Source organism: Eurosta solidaginis, chromosome 1 (assembly GCF_040869045.1).
Source record: "Eurosta solidaginis isolate ZX-2024a chromosome 1, ASM4086904v1, whole genome shotgun sequence".
NCBI classification, from domain to species: Eukaryota; Metazoa; Arthropoda; class Insecta; order Diptera; family Tephritidae; genus Eurosta; species Eurosta solidaginis.
This window is the reverse complement of record NC_090319.1, coordinates 212,284,182-212,310,067: the sequence shown is the minus strand read 5'-3', so window position 1 is coordinate 212,310,067 and position 25,886 is coordinate 212,284,182. Positions and strand designations below refer to the sequence as shown.

Here is a 25,886-nt window from a genome sequence, read left to right as displayed (position 1 = left end):
TAAATTTCTGTGGCACGAAGAGTTTTCCATCTTCGAATTTTGCGAACGTTCTCTGAGCGGACAAATATTTTATTCGGTTTTTTTTGGTGAAAACCCAAAAGCTTGCATAAAATGCCTCTCAGTCCCCCAAAAACATCCGAAACCGGGACAAAACCAAAAGGTGGCCCAAAGGAAGAAACGGCCAAGGAAAGGTCAACATCCCCCCGCCGGAAATCCAAATCAGTTGACCCATCCGCGCAAAAGTTCATAGCGGAAAGTGACAATCTGATGAGATACTGTGCAAAATTCAACGAAGCACCGATTCAGGATCACACTGAATCGTATCTCATGATAAAGGACAAATAAATAATAAATAAAAATGTAAGGCGCGATAACCTCCGAAGAGATCTAAGGCCGAGCTTCTCTTCCAATTTGCGTCGTGCTCCTCTTGATTTTTCCCTACAAATTGGCCGGACGGGACCTACCTGTTTTATGCAGACTCCGAACGGCATCTGCAAGGCAGATGAGTTTTCACTGAGAGCTTTTCATGGCAGAAATACAATCGGAGCGCTTGCCAGAAAAATTTTCTTCTAATTGAAAAATCTTATTTCTAAAATTTTGATGTTGCTTTGCCCGGGAGTTGAACCCAGGGCATACGGTGTGATAGGCGGAGCACGCTACCATCACACCACGGTGGCCGCCAATGATGATTATTGGGCACGACTTCAATCGGTTTACGATCTGGTATTTTCGAAACCAGACGAAAGTTTCCCTGAAGACTTCAAGAGTTCAGTGCAAGGCAAACAATGCGCCTGCCTTGCTACGTATGAAGTGACTAAAGCAAAGATTGCCGATCAACTCTCGTTGATCAAAATGATGGCAACGCCGATTCCACCACCCCGCGTGGAACAACCCCCGGCTGAGGCAAATATTTACCTCAAAGTCCCAGCATGCGACACGGAGACCTTTTATGGTGGCTATGAGGAATGGCCCGCTTTTCGTAACATGTTCACAGCGGTGTATATTAACCACCCAATGCTCTCCCGTGCTCAGAAATTGTACCATCTCCGGTACAAAACGCAAGGCAAAGCCGGCTCCATCGTAAAGCAATATGCGTTGAGCGATGATAACTTTGACCTTGCCTGGGAAGCTTTACGGTCACGATACGAAAACAAGCGGATCCTGGTTGACAACCAGATCAAATCCTTACTGACTCTTGCCACTATTCCATCCGAAAACAGTGAGCAACTTCAGAAATTGCAAAATACAATCAACAACTGCCTATCCGTCCTTCACTCCCAAGGAATTACGACAGACAGTTGGGATCCGATTCTGGTGTACATTTGTTCATCAAAGCTCCCCGAAACAACCCTGTCACTTTGGGAACAATCTCTCTCTTCTCGAAGAGATCTACCCTCCTGGTCACAAATGAACGACTTTCTCACCTCGAGATATGAAGTCGTTGAAAGGGTCAATAGGCTTCAACCAAGCAAACAAAAATCAGTCGCTCATCAAAATTCTGCGCAAAACAGGTCCTTCAACAGGACGCAAACCCTTGTGGCAGAATCTAAAAAGGAAATTTGCCAATGTTGCAACTCCCCGCACCTTATTAATTCTGTCCACAATTCAAGCGAATGTCTGTGCAAAACCGGACAAAATTCGTAAACCAAGCTAAGCTGTGTACAAACTGCCTTAGCAGCACTCATATCATCAATGAGTGCACGAGCAAGTGGCCATGTTCGACATGTCATCAACGGCATCACAAGATGTTGCATGCGAGCCCACAAGCTCGAACGTTCCACCCCGCGAACGAATGCACCAAACGTGCAGCACACAACTGCTGAGTCAACACCTCCCGTTCGACAGACGCAGAATAGCTCCGATTCTAGCGAGCTACCGTGTTGTTCAAAACACGCACCGGTTCAATCATTGCATGCAGCCATTGATAACCAAATTCTCCTTCCTACTGCTATGGTCGCAGTCGAACACGAAGGGGAATTATTTCAACTGAGAGCCCTTATTTATCAGGGCTCGGAAAGAACTTTCATTTCCTCGAAAGTTCAAAAACGGTTGAAACTTCCATTCGAACATTCAAAGTTCGAAATCTCTGGTATGGGTGGACAAGTCGTACAAAAGTCCTCCAAGTTTGTCCTTTGACACTGGTTGCATCCAAGGCCATGAAAAGGATAAAGGCTCATGCCATTGTGTTGTTGCAACTAACAAAAAATCTACCAACATCCACCATTAGTCGCAAAATCTGGCAGCAGTTCAAACTCCTTGAGCTCGCTGATCCCAGTTGCCACATACCGGGTCAGACTGACATGGTCATTGGCAGCGACATACTTCCACAAATTCTGCTGGAAGGTATAAAAAAGGTGTGCGGTAGCATACTTGCGCAACAAACCATTTTTGGTTGGATTCTCAGTGGTGCAATAACTGAAAATGTTGTGTCATTCTCGACACAAGTCCAAGCGTCAAACGAGACACTCAGTTCACAACTGAGAAAATTTTGGGAAGAAGAGGGAATTCCACAACCGCCACAGATATCCCCCGAGGATCAAGCGTGTGAGCAGATATACGCAACAACAACGACACGTGCACCAAACGGTCGATACATTGTGCGACTTCCATTCAAGGAAGAGTTTCCTGAAAAACTCTCCCTCGGCAAATCCCGCCCGGCTGCTCTGCAGCAGTTTTTCAGCACGGAGCGATCGCTTCAGAAAAAGGGGGAGTTAGTTACAATGTACAACAATGTGTTGCAAGAATATCTCGACCTTGATCACATGGAATCTACCGACCCATGCGAAATAACTTCGAATGGCAAGGTCTTCTCATTTTACTTGCCACATCATGCGGTAGTCAAACCAGATAAGGTCACCACCAAAGTTCGTGTGGTTTTCAACGCCTCTAAAAAATATGGGTCAGGAAAATCCCTGAATGACGTGCTATACACTGGTCCAACTCTCCAACCAGATCTCATGCTACTTATTCTACAGTGGCGCATGCATAAGTATGTGTTCAATGGAGATATTGAAAAAATATACCGTCAGATCCTTATACACGAGGACGACAAAGATTTTCAGCGAATCATATTTCGCAAATCGGCCAACTCCAATGTTAGCGATTTAAATCTAAAAACGGTTACATTCGGCGTCAATTGTGCACCATGTCTCGCTATTCGTACGTTGCATCAACTATCCGATGACACGAAAGCGACATTCCCGTTGGCTGCAACAATTCTCAAGACACAAACGTATGTCGACGACATCCTATCCGAAAGTCATACCATCGATAACGCCACTGAATCACTCGTTCAAGTGATAAACGCCCTAAAATCAGCTGGTTTCATACTAAAGAGACTAACGGCTAATCACCCGGCCATATTAGAACAGTTTCCGAAGGAGGATCTTCTAGACTCCAACTTCTTAAAATTTGAGAGCACTTCCAATACCAAAACTCTTGGCATTCGATGGAACGCGCTCACGGACAATTTTCATACACCATTCTGCCGGAACACACCCCAAAATTCGGTCACAAAGCGACAAATTTTATCTTCTGTTGCAAAAGTTTTTGACCCGGCAGGATGGCTGTCGCGAGTTATGATCCAGGCCAAGATGCTTCTCCAAGAAATCTGGCTGGATGGCAGCGATTGGGATGAAAGCGCCAAACCCGCAACATTATCAAAATGGCAACATTTCGCAGAAAATCTGCCAGCCATTTGTCACATCGAAATCCCTCGATGGGTTAATGTCGTTCCAGGGCAAGACACCCAAATCCACGGGTTCTGTGATGCCTCGCAAAAAGCATATTGCGCAGCGATTTACATCCGCACACATGTGGGAAACCAAATAAAATCTTCTCTTTTGGTTGCGAAAGGCAAAGTTGCCCCCATAAAAACTGTAAGCTTACCCCGCTTAGAGCTATGTGGTGCAGTCCTACTCGCAAAACTGGCTTCAACTGTTCGAAAACAGCTCGACTTACAAGCATGCAACATATTCTTATGGTCAGATTCTGAGATTGTACTAGCCTGGCTAGAAAAATCTCCATCGACCTGGAAGACTTATGTGGCCAACCGTACCTCTCAAATTCGAGAATATCTTCCCAGCGGCACCTGACGCCATGTATCTAGCCAAGACAACCCTGCTGATCTTGGCACACGTGGTTGCAAGCCGCATGTTTTGATAGGCTCTTCACTTTGGTGGCACGGACCACAATGGCTTTCTTGCCACATTTCGGCATGGCCAAAGCCGAAAGCAGGTAGCGCTTCTCCACCCGAGAAACGTCGAAGGTCGAAGCATATCACGCACTCGAGGAAGAGGACGACATTCTTCAACGTTTCTCCTCATACTCTCGAGCTCTCCGTGTGATTGCATACGTGTTCCGCTTTGCGAACAATGCCTGCAACAAATCCAACTCGGTGGCAACAACACATAATCCCCATCTGACGTACAAAGAGTTGCAACATGTGAAAACGCGGCTTGTGGCAATGGCACAATGTCGCCATTTCGGGGCGGAAAAGAGCGCCTTACAAAATAATATGCCAATAAGCAAAAAGAGTTCCCTTCTGGCTTTTGACACATTTCTGGATGGATACGGGCTCCTACGTATCGGTGGAAGATTGGAACATTCTACAATGCAATACAACGAGAAGCATCCAGTAATCCTTCCTCCGGATTCAAGGCTCTGCCAGTTGTATCTGGAGTTTTTACACCGCCTGCTTCTTCATGCAGAAATGCGGTTAATGCTCCAAATGGTGAGGCTACGTACCAAAACTAAAGCCTCTTATAAAGAAATGCATTTTTCAATGCAAATCTTGCACGCTTTTCAAACAAGAAAACGCGCACGCAAATAATGGCAGCTCTACCATCTGAGCGCTGCAATTTCTCACTCCCCTTTTCCACAACAGGAGTAGACTTTGCAGGTCCATTCCAAATAAAAGCATCGGTTCTGAGGTCGACCACTATCATAAAAGGGTACGTGGCTGTATTCGTCTGTTTTTCCACAAGGGCAGTACACCTCGAGCTATGCTCGGACCTTACTACTGAAGCCTTTCGCCCAGCATTCGCCCGATTCGTTGGCAGACGAGGTTATCCCTCAAAAATGATGAGCGACAATGGTAAAACGTTCATTGGCGCTCAGCGGGCACTCGAACGCGACTTCGTTAAATGCGGAAGACCTCTCCTGGATAAATCGATGGGAAAAACTCAAATCGCTTCATCACCAATTCAGTCGACGCTGGAAAGAGGATTATCTGAAGGACCTTCAGAAGCGCTATAAATGGCAAACGCCACAGCGAAATCCTCAACCGGGCGACCTCGTCGTAATTAAAGAAGAATCACTCCCACCCACCGAGTGGCGTCTGGGACGAATCGAGAACGTTCGCCTCGGACCTGACAACCATGTTCGGGTTGTAGAGGTTCGCACCCAAAATTGGCTTGTCATGCGCCCCTTAGTTAAACTGTGCTTTCTTCCAATGGAGCACTCTTCGAGCACATCGCTCTAACTTATATACGTTTCCCCTGTATAATTAAATTTCCGTATCATCCGCTGTATCCAACTACTTCTCGTTTCTCTCTCTGCTCTTGTACTTTCAGGACGACACCAGCATGGCATCTCGACCAGCATGTCCACTGGCTCCCACGGCAGAGACCGACAACTGCCTTCAGTGTCGGCTCTGCCACCGCTACCACGCGCTGCGGACCTGCCCGGCTTTTAAGGCGATGCGGCCACCGCAGCGTGCAACAGTGGCCAGGGCCCAGGGTTACTGTTACAATTGCCTAGCCCTCACACATACAACGGGTGAATGCGACTCCCGAGGGTCGTGCAAAATTTGCGGCCTGGCGCATCGCACCCTCCTACACGAAGGGCCGAAAGGACGACGAGGGCAGCACAAAGCCCCAACATTAAAAAAAGGGGGAGTACCACGGAAACCGGCATCACCGAAGAAGAAGAGAGAGAAGAAGTCCACCTGCGCCTGTAGGGCACAAAAGGCGCACCCGGCAACCAAACCCGCGGCAACCCCCAAAACGGAGCGGACGGCCAAGCGCACGATCGCGCGCACTTCACAAGGCCTGCAAACGGCGCAATATCAACGGCGCAACACCAGCCGCGCCTTAGATACGACCATCCGCGCCCTCCAGGAACTGCAGAAGGTGCTCACTAGCACCTCCCTGCAGGGCGGGCAGGATGTTTAAGCCGCCTCCAACAATATTCAGACGGCGGCGAAAATCCTATGCGCAGCCGTGCGCGGCGAGTGGAAAGGCGCCAACACGCATTCACTACAATCGTCATCCACAATAATTGCAACGAACCAGTCAAGGACGCGCTCCTACTTCAAAGTCGTGTATACATATATATGTACATTAAATACTTTGAATTTTACCAAGTTGGAAGAAAGTGAATATTAAAGAATTGAAAAATTTATAACGTTTTAAGAAAATATAAACTCGTTTTATTTAAAAGGAAAGAGGTTCAGTGCAGCGAAGAAAGGCCGAATTTGTTCAATAGCAATATACAAAGCAAGCTTCGTCGTTGGATAAAACATTTCCGTTTCTTGAACGACATCACACAGGTCTATCTTATGAAGATCTTCAGATTTAAAATTTTTGTCCTTCCAATGAAAATACCACAATTCGGCCTCCGCAGCAAAACTTGTAAGACCGTAAAACTGAATAAAATTTTCTGTTGCTTTCTTGAAGTCTTGGAAATTAATTTTCAACATCTTAAAATCAGCAAATGACTTCGAATCTGCCAAAAGTTCATAAATTCCAGAATCCGTATTCATTCGATGATCTTTTGCTAATTGAATGATCCGTTGGATTTGTTTTCTGCACGAAAGAAGATCCTACTGCTTTGATTGTAAAATATTAACCAGTGGCTCAAAATAAGACAAGAATTTGGAAATCAAAGAAAGACATATGATGAAAGTTGATTGAGTGACAGCTGAGTGCAGCTGAAAGGCAGTTTTTTTTTGTTGAAGTGTTTCCTTCGATGGACAGTTCATTTAATCCATTAACGATGCTGACAAAGTGCTGTAGAAAGATCGAAATACTCCGGTACTTCTCTGACCATCGTGTTTCGCAAAAAGCAGGAATATGTGGAACATATTTCCTTCTGGCAAGAGAGCCACGATAAAAATTGATGACGTCCTTGATTGTTGCAATAGTGTTACGAATTTCGGGGACTTCATTTAAATCATTCACTACTAAATTCAATTTGTGACTTGCGCAATGAAAGTATAAAAATAAAAAAATAAATGTAAGGCGCGATAACCTCCGAGGAGATCTAAAGCCGAGCTTCTCTTCCAATTTGCGTCGTGCTCCTCTTGATTTTTCCCTACAAATTGGCCGGACGGGACCTACATGTGTTATGCCGACTCCGAACGGCATCTGCAAGGCAGATGAGTTTTCACTGAGAGCTTTTCATGGCAGAAATACAATCGGAGCGCTTGCCAGACACTGCCGAGGGGCGACCCCGCTTAGAAAAATTTTCTTCTAATTGAAAAATCTTATTTCTAAAATTTTGATGTTGCTTTGCCCGGGAGTTGAACCCAGGGCATACGGTGTGATAGGCGGAGCACGCTACCATCACACCACGGTGGCCGCCATGAAAGTATAAAGCTTGAAGATATTTCTCCCTCAAAATAGCTTTCACACCATTTTCTTTTCCTGACATTGTTGAACAACATACCCTTGTCCTTTAAGTTTCATAGGATCAAGTCCTGTTTCAGTGATAATATTATCTATCGCGGTGGCAATTGTTTTGGCATCCATAGCGTCTAGTTCAACAAAACCTACAAAGTCTTCTCGAATAACTTGCTTCTCTTCATCGTAGAGTCTGATATCAATTGATAATTTTTCATTTACTAATGCTTACTTAGGCTCTTTTGACCATTAGCGTTTGGTGCAAATAAAAACAAACTTATTTCACCATTCCAACCCGACGTTTTGCTAGTCTCTCTAGCTTTTTCAAGGGCGATCTGTGTATTTTAATAACAAAAAGCAATTATATTAATGTATTACTTAATAGAAGGTAATATTCCACATTTTGAATTTTATGTATAAATTCTTAAGCAGCATTTTGAGAAGGGTAAAAAAATGCTACTTACACCTCGCCCCAAATCCAGAATGAAATCATCACTATTCAAGATGACATTATAAACGATGCAAAAAAAGCTACAGCATTCAGTCTTATGAAGGACGAAAGCGATAACATAGCAGGAAATGAAAAATTATGTGATTTTCCGGTCAATTTATTTATAACATTTACTAATGCTACTTAGGCTCTTTTGACCATTAGCGTTTGGTGCAAATAAAAACAAACTTATTTCACCATTCCAACCCGACGTTTCGCTAGTCTCTCTAGCTTTTTCAAGGGCGATCTGTGTATTTTAATAACAAAAAGCAATTATATTAATGTATTACTTTTTGTTATTAAAATACACAGATCGCCCTTGAAAAAGCTAGAGAGACTAGCGAAACGTCGGGTTGGAATGGTGAAATAAGTTTGTTTTTATTTGCACCAAACGCTAATGGTCAAAAGAGCCTAAGTAGCATTAGTAAATGTTATAAATAAATTGACCGGAAAATCACATAATTTTTCATTTCCTGCTATGTTATCGCTTTCGTCCTTCATAAGACTGAATGCTGTAGCTTTTTTTGCATCGTTTATAATGTCATCTTGAATAGTGATGATTTCATTCTGGATTTGGGGCGAGGTGTAAGTAGCATTTTTTTACCCTTCTCAAAATGCTGCTTAAGAATTTATACATAAAATTCAAAATGTGGAATATTACCTTCTGCCACCTCTCAGTGGCAGATCCTGGACGCCACAGAATATAACAGTTTCTATAGTAGATATATTTTATAATAAATATATTTTTTCGTGCCCAATTTGTATGACAGGTTGATTGGTGTTATTTCCAAAAAGTTCTTTGCTTCTCTGACTGCTCCCAGTTGCCACTGATTTGTAGAGTGCTTTTTGCAATATTCATGCATGTTTTTATAACGTTCGTTTTTTTATCAATGATCCTAGAACACCTTGAACATTTTTCGGCGGAAAAAGAACACAATATAAATACAATGCTCCTTTCATTCTTTCGAATACTGAAGCCAAGGAGAATACATTTTCAGCCATTCAAATTTAAATTTTCGGCCTAAGTCTTCGAAGTCATCATTAAAATTGTAATTTTCTGACGGTACCCAACATCTCTTTAGAAATTCCATCTTGTCAGTAGTTTATATCTGTGATGATCGTCCAACACAAAAGCCTAAATCGTGTGTGTGAAATTCTTCCAAACTTGTTCCATTTAAACATGATGATGCTGAATTGAAAGAACATTTTTTAACATGATCGGAGGAATTTGTAGGTTGATGACTAGAGATCGAAGTTTGGCCTTTATCACACTTCGAAGTGCATTCTTTCGGATCGTTCGATGGAATATCTGTTAAACTTTCTACAAATACGAGCAATTGTTTGTTATTGAGAAACTCACAGTGAATGTTATCAGTATGAAGCTATAATTTTTACCAATCACAATATTCATTAGCATGTATACGCAGGTAATGTTCTAGGACAGTGGCCGAGTGCTAAAAAAATAGCTACTAATCCGAAAGTGGTACCCAAAAACGCGTTTTGCACAGCATTTCTGGACAGAACCCTTTTACCCACAAATTTTTTTGTGTGTACAACTAAAACGCAACAACCACATGAAAAGTTCAAATTGGTTTTGCAAATACCTCGAGAATTATCAGAGGTATCGGGTTTATGGTTTCGGATTCGCGATCCTGGGCCAAAACGCCTTTGGGTACCACTTTCTGATTTTTAGCTTTTTTTTAGAACTCGGCCACTGTCCTAGAACATTACCTGCATATACATGCTAATAAATATTGTGATTGGTAAAAACACAAAAATGTATATCAATCATTCAAACCTTTTGAACATGTAGGCTTCTCTTGCAGACTCAAACAGGAAGCAGCAACTTCTTCAGCCCGAGTCGTGGCGGATTCCACAATATTTCGTTTTGGTGCTGAGAAGACACAAGTATACAATTTGGGTTGAAGCAAGAACAAAATTTTTTGAGGAAGATAAGCTTCAAATGCGAATCCCTGCAATTTGAATAGTTTTGTGATTATGTGTGGAAATGCATTGTATACTTTAATTCTTTCAGCCTGGCTTTTACTTGAAAAGTTTTAATTGATAAAACTTATTTAGGTAATATTCTAGAGCAGGGATCAACTTCAAAAACATTTCCAAAAATTTCTGGAAAGTTGTCGAAAGACGCGTTTTGACTTCAAATTTATTAATCCGAAGGCGGGAGTCCAAAATTTTGCTTTGTCAAAATATACTCACCAACAACAAAAAACACAAAATGATCCCGGATATATATATTTGTATCCGCTAGTGCATATATATATTATGGTGGATGTCAAACCCGGCTAAGTGCAAGGTCCCTGACAAAGTTCAGGAAGATTTTGTAGTATCACCGCAATATATATATTTGTGCGCGCTAGTGCATATATATATATTATGGTGGATATCAAACCCGGCTAAGTGCTAGGTCTCTGACAAAGTTCAGGAAGATTTTGAAGTATCACTGTAATATATATATTTTACGCGCTAGTGCATATATGTATTATGGTGGATATATTTTCTGGCGCCCGCTGGTAATTTGCATTTTTCTGGAGTTTTCGCCTTGCGCCATTGCGATTTTATGAAATAGAATAGATTTATTAATTAATACAATATCTTGAAACATTGCTATTATATGAAATAGAATAGATTTATTAATTAAAACAATATCTTGAAACAAACAATAAAACATCACAAAAGTGTGTAAAATGCATTTCAAAAGCGGGCGGCAGAAAATTCACCATCCAAAATTTCAGCAAACTCTGCCAGAATAACGTGTTGGCGCCTCTTTTTGGAATTACCAAAGTTAATTGCAGAATGCAATTTTATAGAAATGTGACTAAGTTTAACTAAATGGTAGCTACTGTGGTTAAAAGTGCTAAGGTTATCAGTAGTAAACATCTTACCTTTAAAAAATTCGCGTATGTCCATCTTTGTAATTTATTATTAAACAACTCACCTTTTTCTTTTGAACTTTATATCAATGGCAGAGAAACTAAGTCTCCATAAACCAAATGTATTCGAAGAATGTTGTTTTCAATTCCAACTAATTGTGGGTAAACGAATCCAAGTATAAATGTATTCCAAGAATGTTGCATTCAAATCGAAGTAATTGTAATAATCACACACTTTCCACTTCAAAAATTGAATTTAATTGTAATAGAGACTGTGATAGCACCCTGTGCATTCCCATTTTAAATTGTATCAATCATATGCGCAACATTGTTACCTTTCAGCGCGAATATAAATACCACCACAACAAAAGAAGTGCCCAAAGTCTAAGCCAACAGCCAACGCAGAGACAACACAGTTTGGAAACACATCAACCGCCAAGGAAAGAAACTGCCATACATATATAAATTTAAATTGTTATTGTTTTGTGAACCGTTTTTCATATACATTTCAATAAAGTAAAATTGCAATAACATCAACGACGTGATAAAAACTATTACTGAAGTAGTCATATTTGGACTTGAAATACTACAGGGTGATCAATGGCATTCAACTTCACCAAAATTTAGTACTCCAACTAAAAAGTTTAACCGATAAAAACATCTGTAAACTTTTGCTATTCTTTTTACTTTTTTCGGTAAATTGTTATCGGATTTAGGTGGGGGAGAGGGGGGCACATTGGGGATTAAGCACTAATTTCATTTAAAATCACTTACAGGTTCGAAAAATCAACCGATTGCAACAATGTTTACACAGAAATTTTCTTAATTGAATTCTGAAGAGACTCACCTGACTTGGTTCTTCAAATTAATTTGTTTATTAAACAATTTGTTGAAAATATCCTATTATTTGTATTATATTATAATGCGTATTTATATATCACTTTCGTGACATACTTAAGAGAATGATATACACTTTAAAAAATAGTAGGTAGTGCTAATTGACATTCGTTTTGCAAAATTAATTTGTTTAAACAATTTTTTAAAGAAAATTTTGCAAAATTGTTTTTTTTCTAAACTTTTTTTCTAATTAATTTTAAAAATCGGGCGAAGTGAGTCTCTTCAGAATTCAATTACAAAAATTTCTGTACAAAAATGATTAAAATCTGTTAATATTTGTGATATGTAGGTGGTTCTGAAAAGTTCGTCCCCAATGTGGGGGGAGGGGAGGGTTTGTCAAGCGCAAAAAATAAAAAATTCATACCACTAAAATTAAAAATGGCAAAAAAACAAATAAAAATAATTGTATGAATAAAAAAATTATAAAACTTCATAAATTTATGGGGGAGGGCACTTGCCCCTCCTGCCCCCTGCCTACGCCCTTGGATAAAACAAAGTTCGAAAACAAGAAGCAGTCAGCTTTCAACATTGTAAGTGCTATAAGTAATCTCCGGGATGGAAGATCTCAAATAATGAAAAGCCAAAGACTTTTAACTTGCGAAACATAAAAGTGAATTGGGCAAACATGACACCACAAATAACAGCGTGATTGCAGTCCTTTATACCGACGCAGGAAGAGAAGAAATTGCTCCTTGGAGCACCGGTGATATAGCATAGAATCGTATTGTCTCCGGCAATAGCCCTCACTAGAGTTTTGTGGCCTTATTAAAACAGAACTTCACAATAAACTCTGTGGGGCTTAGGTAAGCTGGGAAATCTCTTGCATTTCTTTTAAATATTAAGACAATTTTGTTGAACAGAGTTTTATGCATATCTTTTATCCATTTCGGAGTACTCTTAACTCATTTGCGTTCACGTTTCCTGACAGGTAGTCTTGAAACTTCTGCCTCATCCCACATTGTACCACCTTTGATTCTATTGAGTTTAAACCAGTTTAAATTATCGCTGTTGGCTGCCAAAACTGTGCTTATTGGCATATGTCCAACTATTACTTCTCTGCGGATGCTCCGAGTATAATCTAGCCACAGGCTACTTCATTTATTTTAAAAACATCAATGGCGGCTAACCTACAACTAGCCACATCTTCTCTGTTGTTCTTTTTGTTGTAAACGCAAAAATACTCCTCGATTGTTAATGGGAGCGTTGCGTATGTGGGAAGGCCATTGCCGCTCGACTACCTCAAGAATGCTTACGACAGGTATGAGCATGCTAAACCTCTGGACCCATTGAATACTACTCTTCCCTTCATTTCTTTCTTGACGTCTACTATTTGTTATCAAGAAAGTATGGGTTTGTTATCGAAAATGTATCGATTTGTTATCGATTCCAAACCCAAAAATTATCGACACGTTATCAAAAAATTACCGATTTGTTATCGGAGTATTACTAAGTTAATATGGGAGTTTAATAGATCTTTTATCGATGGATTATCGGTTCGTTATCGATTAAATACCGAAACTTTATCGTTTTTTAAAAACAAGTTTTTTATTTAATATATTTTTGTTACCAAAGAGGTATAGATTTGTTATGGAAATTTAAATAATTTTTTATCGAAAAGTTTTCGATTTATAACCAAAAATGCATGCTATAAAAATATTGCCGATTTGCTATCGATATATTGTCGTCCGCGTGCTATCGGTTTGGGGGTTACCACTCATCGGTATCTTATGCAAAATATGCCTATAAAACTTAATAAAAAAATCTATAAAAGGACGATGTAAAACAAATAAGAAGCCGGCGACATAGCGCTTACAGCCGAAGATAAACCGACAACTCGACGATAGTTTTGGTATCGATAACAAGCCGATAACAAGACAATAACTTGTCAGTATCGGTTATTACCGATAGAAAGCCGCTAAAGCTCTTTTGAAAAAGACGAAATTATTTATTTCGCATTTCCAAGTTTTTAGTTCTCATATTCTTTTAATCAATTCAATTTGCATATTCATTTACATCAGAAGACTTGTTAAACGCTATTTACTTTGAGCTTTTTTCGCAGTAAAATTCCACTTAGCATCAAGCTATTTAAATCATACTAAAATAATAAACTAAATTATAAATATTTTATTGTAAACAATATTCATTTTAATAATTTTCTAATAATAAATATTATAATTTAGTAAAGTATCAGCAAAACGATCACATACACATACACATACAGACACACCCGCAAAACAATCAATCATTTACACCATTTGCTTGGAATAGCAACAAATGCGAAATGCTATGCAATGATAAATATCCACAACAACATTATCTTAATCCTATAACTAGGTTTTTTTTTTGCCTAGATACACAAACGTACATACATACGCATACTCAAATAGATATCAACATATCAGCGAGCATAAAATAAAAGATGAGATGGCATCTCACAAAGCTGCCTTACAACGCTGCACATAAATTGGATAACTGACTATTTTTATTTATTGAAAACGAAAGCTGACTTGTGTTTGAATGTTTATACAAAATATCTTAACTAATATACATGCTATTCATATTTCAGTCCTTTACCAAGCTCTACCTTGTAAGGGCAAATACCCCGCGCATTGTTGTTGATGACCGTTTGAAATAAAATTATTTTGATTTCTGTATGCCATTGCCAAACTATTTGACATTAAAGAGTTGTTGCAAGACTGCTGCTGAATTTGATTATTTCCTACGAGCGTTCCAGTATAACTAGTGATAAGCGAATTTGATGTATCTGGTGAATGAGAATTCGTTGTTTCTGCTGTAATAAGATTTAAACCACTTGTTATGCTACTGTTAACTTCAGTGGATCCATTATTATCATTAATATTGTTGTTATTGCTATTACTGCTAATATTACTAGACGTTCCGATTAGTGATTGTGCTGAAGTGCCATTTCCAGCGCATGGTTTACCATCTTTTACCAGAACAGGTACTGCGACACGTCGTGGTGAACTGGAAGTCTGTAATTATAAATAAAAATAATATTAAAGAAATATATATTTACGAACATTTCTTATAAAAAAGTGAATTTTTGCTCAGAATATTTTTTTTGATGCCGAACTACTAACCAAATTGGTTAACTGCATATATGTAAAACTTCTATCAGGGGCGGTGCGAGGTAGGGGTGTGGGGGTGATAGCAAATACACACAAGAAATATTACTAAATTTCGGCCATTAGCAACGTGCCAAGAACAGATTCTTGAAAAGTTCAGGTAATTCATGCGTTGGTATACACAAAATCAGATATTGTAAGTTAATCGAATCAGTGAAATAGAAACTCAAAGCCCTTCGATTTCTTGACAAATAGAACATTTCGTATATTAAAAATTTTTGTTGTTATATCGGCCTACTGATTTGTAATATCGCTGGTTCGGATCGAGCTGGCAAGAACCAGAATAGAAGTAGGATTAATGAAGACAAACAAAAAACCGCTGTGATGGCTGAATGGTTATAGCAGCGGCGCCTAAACGTTGCCGATGAAGGAATTTAGCAGTTCCCGAAATGGATCTATACAACGAGCTTTGGCAGTTGTCAAAATTTTTTCTTTCTTCTGTTCTAATTTAATAATTTTTTCAATTAAGAAAAAAAAATTATCATAACAATAATAATGATAAAATAATTATTGTTAGGCCTTGAGCTCGATTCGAAACCGCGATATTACAAATAACCGCGATATTACAATAAAATGTTAATACATCCCAGAGCACGGGGAAAGTGTCAATAAAATATATGACACTATGGCAGCATTGCCATCAAAACAAGTCCAAGTTTCACATTCATTCTGCAACAGATGTCGCAGTGTTGTGAATATCAATTGGCAAGAACCAGAATAGAAGTAGGATTAATGAAGACAAACAAAAAACCGCTGTGATGGCTGAATAGTTATAGCAGCGGCGCCTAAACGTTGCCGATGAAGGAATTTAGCAGTTCCCGAAATGGATCTATACAACGAGCTTTGGCAGTTGTCTAAATTTTTTCTTTCTTCTATTCTAATTTAATAATTTTTTCAATTAAGAAAAAATTTATCATAACAATAATAATGATAAAATAATTATTGTTAGGCCTTGAGCTCGATTCGAACCCGCGATATTACAAATCAGTAGGCCGATATAACAACAAAAATTGTTAATACATCCCAGAGCACGGGGAAAGTGTCAATAAAATATATGACACTATGGCAGCATTGCCATCAAAACAAGTCCAAGTTTCACATTCATTCTGCAACAGATGTCGCAGTGTTGTGAATATCAATTGGCAAGAACCAGAATAGAAGTAGGATTAATGAAGACAAACAAAAAACCGCTGTGATGGCTGAATAGTTATAGCAGCGGCGCCTAAACGTTGCCGATGAAGGAATTTAGCAGTTCCCGAAATGGATCTATACAACGAGCTTTGGCAGTTGTCTAAATTTTTTCTTTCTTCTATTCTAATTTAATAATTTTTTCAATTAAGAAAAAATTTATCATAACAATAATAATGATAAAATAATTATTGTTAGGCCTTGAGCTCGATTCGAACCCGCGATATTATTTCGTATATTATTTATGTAGGATAATATTAGAGAGTCGATTGTAGATGGTAATAGCGGCGACACCTGTTTGTCGAACTTTACATTCAATAACCAGCTACGCTTATTTACGTCGGAATAATTACATCGCTGATTGATCGATTGCGCAACCCTTTCGCTTCGCTGCGATGGTAACCGACAAATTCAAATAGTTTTAGTTTACATTACAGTGGAGTATAGTGATATAGTGGCGAAAAGGTAAGTGAACAAAGATGAATACTCACTTGGTCTCTCTTCGCTACACTCAAATCCGAAATAAAAAGATTTATAGTTTTTTTTCATAAACGTTACAAATTCATTTAATTTTTAACTTCTTCTTTTAATTAATTATGACTTTGAACGTCACAAATTAACTTTGTTCAAAAAGGGACTTTTAATATTCAAATATATAAAAAGATAACTTTCACTTCATATATAAAAGATATACACAAGTATTTAAAAGAAAATTATAGGATCGCATCCGCGGTTGCCGAGTGATAATGCTTGACTAATTCGTTGAAAAAAGGATCGTTGCTGACGATGGCAATGCTTGTGAAGTTGCGCCTTTCCACTCGCCGCGCACGGCTGCGCATAAGAATTTCGCCGTCGTCTGGATCTTATTGGAGGCGGCTTAAACAGTAAGAAACTGCACATTTATATGGGGCAAAGTATGGAATTGAACGAAATTTGGTGAGAGTGGTCAACTATGTAAATAGTAGTGTTAATTTCACTAAAGGACGGGGTTAAATATTGGATAGTTACCGAGATAAAGGCATTTGAATTTTCAATTTATTGTCATGTAATCGACGTTCTAAGAAGAAATGCAAAAACGATATCAAAAGTATTTTGTACGTTCTTCCTAAAGATAATATTTGAAAAAGAAATTAGAAAAATTTCATTGAAAATTTTGCAAAAAAAAACTTCTTAAATTTTTTTAACTTTGACATTTTTAATATTCTCAAATGAAAACTCGGTCCTTTTCCTTTAAATAGATACCTATCTTGTTATGGTGCGCGAAAATTTCTTTAATAATTTTTAATATAATGTCAATTTACGGATGAATTTTTGCCGTACATCTTCATTTAAGATAAAAATTTATTAAGAAAGTTGCGGGAATAACAAGATAGGTATCATTTTAAAGGAAAAGAACCGAGCTTTCATTTAAGAATAAAATAAAAATTTAAAAAAGAGATCAAACTTGAAAAAAAATTGAAGCTTTTCTTATTTTGTAAAATTGTCGTTAACATTTTTCGATAAAATTTGTTTAGTATTTATTTTCAGTTCAGTTCAGAAGTGTTAATTGCCTATCTTCTTGAAGCGTGTATTACATGAGCTTGAATAAAAATAAGCTTGCACAAAAAAAATTGAAAATGCAGTGGCACGCTTCACGATTTCACCCCATATACTGGTCCTTCGACGCCGATTTTACACTTGGAAAATACATTTCAATTAAATCGAGCCCTATCAGCAATTTTAGTGTAACCAACAATAATAAAATTTTACAGGAGAAAGTTTTTAAGATTACATTTTTTTTTTTAATTTGATGCAAAATGTCAAATCAAAATTGCTTGTGGGTACTTTGTAAACGAACTTCTTACGGTTGTGAAATTTTGTGAGGTAGTTTAAAACAAACAGAATTATCAATATCTGTCAAAAACGGATTTTCATAACTTTGATGGATACACCGAAATGGCGGTTAGGGCTCGAAATAATTTTTTTCGACTCTTTGTTCAAAAATATTCGACATGTATTGTTTTTACGATTGTTTTCGAAAATTTGATTTTTTGAATATTTGACTCATATGAAATACACAATTATTCGAACGTCATTCAAAAGTTTTCGATTACGTCCGAATCAGTACTAATATCCTGAATCAATACAATGTGCCGAAATACACTTTCGAATGTTAAACGCAGGGATACTCCAAATGAAATCAACCAATGGATTCACATTTTACACCCCACCTCTTCCGATTTGCATGAAATTTTTTTTACAGCATCTATGGACAAATATAACAACCCGTATTTTTTAGTTTGGTCAAATTCACTTTAGTTCCATTTTTATAAATTTTTTAAAATTTTGTGTTTTCAGCCGATTTATTTTTTTCTAAATTCAATGGCGCAAAGTACGTTTCAGTAAAAAGGCCATTGGGAAGTTGTTGTTTAAGTTAAAGCTATCAAACTTACAGCTCTGTTAAAATATGTTTTTTCACCATTTAAAGTTGATATTTTAGGTTTTTTTCTCAGTATAATCTTTTTTATGAATGCTAATAACTTTTTCTAAGTTTCAAAAAAAAAAAAAAAAACTCGAAGAGGTCTCATTTTAAAGAGAATAAAACATGCTATTATATTCCAAAATAAAACTCGTGAGTATTTGATGATAAGTGACCTAAAAAAGGCTTAAAATTTAAAAAAGCTCCAAATTCGATAGTGCTAGTAACAAGGCAAAACCAAATCAATAACACTGTGTGACACTAAAAAAGTAATATTTGCGAGACATACCTCACATACAAAAACTGCATACTCAGAATTTCCAATAAACCCCAGAAATCTGGATTTAGAGGCCAAAAACCCCTTTTCCATAGGTGAAGGCATATATTGGCCCATAACTTTATGCTAGGTTGCTGTATGAAAAAGAGTTTGATGTCACTGAAAAGAAGATGTTTTGTCGCTTCTAATAATATATGAAAGTCCATTTTGTTTACATAAAACTCCGAGAAACAATAAAGAAGAGGTGCGGTTTAGCCCTGGTAACCCTGATTTCATTTGGAGTATCCCTGCACTTAGTTCGAAGTGTCTCACATTAAATTGAAAAATGAGAAAAATTGGCTGGAAGTTTTCTAATATATCTATATATACACTCTAAAACTTTTGTATGAAATTAAGATTGAAATGGGGGTAAATTCCTGTTGAAATAATTTTTTTGTGTAAAAATGCCCATTTTTTGTACGTATTCGTGTTGAAAATCAAAAAATGGATGATATTACCATAAAAAAACGTGTAATATTTTGATTTACACCCGAAAAGTACGTAGTTTTACGCAAGAATTGTGCAAAAGTATACATGCCTTGTAATTTCACACAACAGTGTGTAAGAAAAATGTGTAATATTTTGATTTACACCCGAAAAGTACGTAGTTTTACGCAAGAATTGTGCAAAATATACATGCCTTATAATTTCACACAACAATGTGCAAATTTCGGTCACGTATTTTGCTTCAGGTAACTGTAAATTTTCATTTTCTGTGAAATCGTCGTGTTTGTCGTCTCGTGGCGGAAAAAAGTTAATAAGAATTAAAATATAAATTGGCGAATAAGTTATAAAATATATGTAAATATATATAAGCGATAAGCTTTAAAATATATGAAAATATACATAAGTGAATAAGCTTTACAAATATATTGGAAATGTTTGTGTGTAAAGTGTGTGCAAAGCAGTTCTACAAATTAAAGAGTTGTCATTTGCATTTATACGCGCATAGGGAACTGAGTTCAAATTTGTTTGAATGTTTGTTTCCAAAACGCAATAAGAAGTTTTCAAGCTACAATGTCTATACAGTCCACTTTTCAAAAAAGCATTCTGTTAAAGACGCCGTAATTGAAGGTGTCTCCAATGTGTACCACAAACTCAATTGCTCGATGGCTTCTTGCGACTTTTTCGCTATAAGCATACATGAAGTATACTCACATATTTTAAAGCATTTTGCTTATAGCAAAAACGTCAACTGTCCAGTAATTTCTTGTTTGAAACCATTTAGTAATGTGTCCTCATTTCGATCACATTTTTTCCGGAAACATAGCCAAGAGAATGACTATTCGCTGGAAAAAGATGTGGGCGAAAATAATGAACTATCGTTAAATACGATTACTTGCCAGGAGTTGCCAAATAGTCCTAGTTCTACCCGCGTTAATAGCTTTAAACTTTTTTTAATATTTATATCAACTTTCACTTTTTCAACTATTTAGTAACTTTCTAATTATTTTATACATTATTTCAGTTTTGGACGACAATTGAAGAAGTTGAAAAAGAAATAAAAGAGCCAATGCCCTGTATTTTTTTATAGGTGAATATTATAATATTATATATATGTTAAACGAACGTATTTTAACCCTTTCCAGGGCAAAATTAATTAAAAATATTATTTTGTTTCGTTCATTTAAGTTATTTATTTAGGAAAATATAAAATAATAATTTTATAATTTTGCATTAATAATTTTATTATTTTAATTTTAATTTTTATCTAATTTTTTATTCATTTCATTATTTTCTAGATACATATCCAGAAGATGTACCTCAAAACATATCATATATTTTTTTTGAAAGGAAAATTACCTTTAAAGAAACAAATGGAGATTTACTTGACTTAGTTTTACAGCTACTTTGCTATTATTATATATTCAATTTAGAATATCCCAAAAATATTTCGCAAACGTGTGAATTTTTGATGCGTTATTTTTTCAAATTTTATCAGTCCCAAACACGTGGAAAAAAAACACATTAATAATATAGCAAAAATAATTTCGCTTATGAGAAAAATCGATGCAACTGTAAATTAAATTTAAAAAAATATCTTTAAAATTCAAGAAATATTTATACAGTATTAAAAAAATTTATGAAATTAATGCATTAATTAAAAAATTTAAGTTTTTTATTGTAGTTTTGTTCTTAGATGAATTTCATATCAAAACCGATACGCATTGAACCCAACCCCATCAGATTTTGATGTAATTATTAATATATTAATTAATTATTATTTAATAATTATTTAATAAATAATATTTATGAAATTTATGAATTAATATTACTTTGTAATTTTAGTTTTCTTCTATGTAAACAATATCTTAATAACTTAATGAATAAACAAATGTGAATAAATAAATATTTAAGTTAAAAATTAAATTAAAAAATATCTGGCCTTTTATTTACAAAAAATTTGGCCCTTAGTGTTTAAAATTACGCTCTTAGGGTGTAAATATAAACAACTGGTGAGTACAATTTTAGGCATATTTTGTCTAAAGTATTACACATTTTTTGCGTAAAATTCAACAAGGAATTTGTAAAAATAAAGATGTGTAATATTACACATATATAGTGGTTAAAGTGTTGCCTACCATTTTGATAGTAAATTTAAGATTTTCGGTTTAGAGTGTATATAAGTTAACACGCTGGAGGCCCCCAACATGTTGGATTCCCACAAGCTGAAGTTTACACGTGCATCTGTGTCAGCATAATCATTCTTCCCACAATCCCATAGCTACCTGCCGCTGTGTCAGCATAATCATTCATCCCACAATCCCATGGGCCACCTGTAGCTGTGTCAGCATAATTATTCTTCCCACGATTGATGGGCCACCTGCAGCTGCGCTAGCATAATTATTGTAAGCAGCATAATTGCAACCCAACACCCGCTTCAAGGCCAAGTACATTTCATCATATCGCGCAATGACAATATTGCGCAACGTTATCAAACATATGTGAGCCAAGTCAGTACCTATGCACATTGCAGCGGAGTCAGCATATTTCTATTTCACAATGCTGTGAGACTTTTGGATTGCACATGCCAGCCAAGTAAGACACCTGCCACACTCACACCCAGACGTCGCATATGTCTAGCTACAGAATGTAGCTGCACGGAATGTTATAAAAGGAAGCAGCAGTCCACGCAGAGGGCAGTTGCGTCGGGGCTTTCATACTAACCGCTATCATACTTAATACTGAATAAAGTGTTAAATCTTAAATCTAAAAAAGCTTCTTTTCTTATTTAGTATCCAGGGCAAGTTGGCCCCTTAATTTTTTTTACTGTAAGGATCACAGATCCTTTAAGTTATATATATATATAATATAATAAAATCCGGAATCTGCTACAATTTTCGATTTTGAAACATTTTATAGAAAAGAATATAAAATTGTCCTTCAAATTTTTACAAGTTGCATCCAAGAAAAGTTACAAGCAAGTTTGTCAACGTTCAAACCCGTTCAGTAAATGTTTAGAATTCCAGCAGACAGAAACAATGTTACGATTGGTTTGATAGACTCTATTGTACAATTGGAACCCGAATTCTTCAAGGAAGATGTCGAATGTTTGCTTTGTGAGTTACAAATTATTTTTGACTCATGTCAAGTTTATAAATCGTTCGAAGATATTTCCACGGTAGCATTCAAGTTAAAACGAATTACACCCTTAGCATATAAACTGGTTCGTTATATTTGGACTTCTCCTGTCACGTCAGCATCGTTTGAACGTTCCTTCAGTAAATTAAAAATAGTTTTCGACCATTTGCGCACAACAATGGGAGATGATCGTTTGAATTCGTTGATGCTACTCTTCTCTTCAAAGGATAAAGTAGATGAAATTGACCTTTGTGAAGTTGTTCAAAAATGGTCCTTACTAAAATATCGCAGAGTCAAAATTTGAATTTAATTCTTCCATTTTTCGCGAAAAAAAGGATCTTTGTAAAATTATTTTGATTCTTGTGAAAATAGTATCTTTTTAGTGTGTATTTAATTTTGTAAAACATTGTATATGACGAAAATAAAAAAAAGAGTAAACAATGACTGTAATTTTTAATTCAGTCGGTAATATATTGCGATTTTCAGTGTTCGTCTGACTATCGTGCGGAACAGTTCTATCGCTGAATCTAGTGCAAACCTAGTGAAGAAACAAACTTTAACCGAACAATTAATCATGGCCGATCCACCGGATCGAGACAAGGCTGAAGGTCAGCTTTTTTACGTGACGGATAAACTAAAAACATTAACCAGTAATTCCAAGACCGCTAAATACTTGCTTATGTCAAGAACTGAAAGCTCAGAAAATCTATCTAAAGTGTCTCCCTTCTTGCTAAAAAGAGTAATTGACTCAGTGTGTGGTGGTGAAGTTGAATTATGTAAAAAATTGAGAAACGGAAACATTCTTATTAAAACAAAATCTTTCGCTCAAGCAAGCAAACTTGTAACCTTAACCTCTTTAACCTCTACTATTAAAGTAGAAGTGTCTGAACATAATACGCTAAATAACTCTAAAGGTGTCGTGTTCTCACGTGAATTAATAGGCATAACAGAAGAAACAATAATAAAGGAACTGAAAGCGCAAGGTGTACTCGAAATAAGAAAAATAAAGAAAAAGTCTGAAAACGGATTAGTGGAAACCGGTTTACACATTCTAACCTTCGATAATCCTACACTACCCAACGACATATTAATTGGATATGAAAAAGTTAAAACAACACCCTATATACCTCTCCCACTCAGATGTATAAATTGCTTAAAATACGGTCACTCAGCGAAAATATGCAAAGACAACAAAATTTGCGCAAACTGCGGACAAGCATCTCACGTCGATCCCGATAACAACGAAAAGTGCACCTTCTCCCCGTCATGCATAAACTGCACTAACAACGGAGCTGAAACCCAGAAACATAATTCACTTGACAGAAATTGTCCAGTATTTATAAAAGAAAAGGAAATACAAGCAATTATCACTCTAGAAAAAGTCGACAGAAGGAGAGCAATAACTACATACGGTGAACGTCACCCACTCTCATCAACTACATACTCAGCAAAAACAGCAAGTGCAACTACAGAAGTTAACTCAAACCGTGCCAACCATCCTAACAAGAGATCAGTATCTCTTCACCCATCCCCCGCCTCACCAGTAATATCGAAAACCATCTCATCAGACTATCAACGCGCCTCACATAGCAATAACATAAATCTTCCGCTCACAATCGGCCCTAACACACAACAACAAACACCAGACGAACCAGACTTATCAACTAGCAACCAAAGAGAGCTAAGAGACTATTCCGAAGTCACTCACAACGGTTCAAACCAACCCAAAAACAACCTACACAAACTGTCAAAAGATAGCAAACCAAAAATTTTACCCAGAAACACCTCAAAGAGAAGAAGGAAAATCTTAAACCAAATCAACAAGCTCAAAGATAACCGCAAATCGGATACCAAGAGCGTTCAGTCTTCTCATATAAGAGAAATCTCTGACTCCGACTCATCGGAGTCAATGCTTACCGACTAATAAGTGGTCGCAAAACATATCATACGCTTTTACTTATTTTTTTAGTACATATAAACAAATTACATATATATCAATACACCGCAAACAATTATTTCAATAGATAACTATGACACTAACAATAATACAATGGAACATAAATGGATATCTTAACAACTATAGTGAACTTCAAATTCTCATAAATATATACAAACCGAAAATAATCTCCCTCCAGGAAAGTCACCTCCCAACTCAATTCCATAATATCCCAATACCCATCAATTTCTCCCTCTACTCCTACAATACAAACCCCCCCTACGTAGGAGTAGCAATCCTTATACATAATTCTATGCAACATAAACTACTTTCGACTGAAAAGGACTTTGACAATATCGCTTTACGCCTCGATTCTGAGTGTTACCGGTAAAATAGTACGCAGAACATTATGTAACCGAATATCGTTACCAGTTCTTTTATCCGCGATTCTGGCCCAAGTGGTAACGCTGTCATCACCGAAAAATTCACCAGTGTCTGTGGAGAAAATGCAAAGGTAGTTTTCTTCGCTTTCACGGTTGCCACTTTGGTCCATTCGGATCAAAAATGGTCCCTTACAACCCCATTTGGTCCGCTGGTCCCTTTTCTTCAATTTTTGTCCTTGTTATGCAGTATACACGATTGGTACTTTTCTTTCTTTTTCACTCAGGTAAAAATTCACAATATTGCCCAAAAATTCGCCTCACTTTCGTTAGCCCCCATATACAAAATTGCTCAGTCAATAAAACGTACCAGAAAAATAACATTTCACCTAGGATATAATTTATGCCAGGCTATGAAAAGAAAAATGTTGGCAAACACATTGTCGTTAATTGTTGATGAAATAACCGACTAATAAAAAAAAACTCTTGTTTTATAATATTAACAACGGCTAGATATTTCGATCGGTTATACAACACTATGTAAAATATATGAAAATAAAAATTGCTTCTCGCCTTGCATAGTTTATAGCGAGCACTCTATGCATTACTTCTCGTTTGGCACGTTGATATTTAAATCTTTCTCACCCAGCTCAATGAGTTCAAGGAATTCCAGGACTATTGTGGTGTTAAGCCACGCAAAGTAATTGAAAATTAAGTACCATGGCACAAGAAATATTTTAACTCGAAGACAGAAAGAAGCAAATGCAAAAGAGATTTGATTTCGGAACAAATGTTTGGTACAAAATTATTCCTATACGTGCTAGCAAAACCCCTGAGGCCTGGGATCAAAACTTACACTTACTGAATCTAGGCTCTGATATGAAGTTTAAACGTTAAGGGAAAAAGTAAGCATCTATAAAAATAGCGCTAACAAAATTGCCTAGTTTCATTTATGATTTACTGAGTTTTCCACATACATA

The 25,886-nt window shown here is 36.9% G+C and overlaps 1 protein-coding gene across 12 annotated transcripts in view; it reads right to left on the bottom strand.

Annotated features, from left to right (window-relative positions):
- Nucleotides 1-14,200: 14,200 nt before the first annotated feature.
- Nucleotides 14,201-25,886, bottom strand: part of scro (scarecrow) — a 1,102,402-nt gene continuing 1,090,716 nt past the window's right edge. For 5 of the 12 annotated variants that reach the window (XM_067760134.1, XM_067760129.1, XM_067760132.1 and 2 more), the window contains exon 8: nt 14,214-14,893. In XM_067760134.1, coding sequence (XP_067616235.1) covers nt 14,471-14,893 — 423 coding nt within the window. In that variant the 3' untranslated portion in view covers nt 14,214-14,470. Of the gene's footprint in view, nt 14,894-25,886 lie in introns of all 12 variants that reach the window. The other 7 variants (XM_067760137.1, XM_067760131.1, XM_067760139.1 and 4 more) reach the window with 4 other exon arrangements.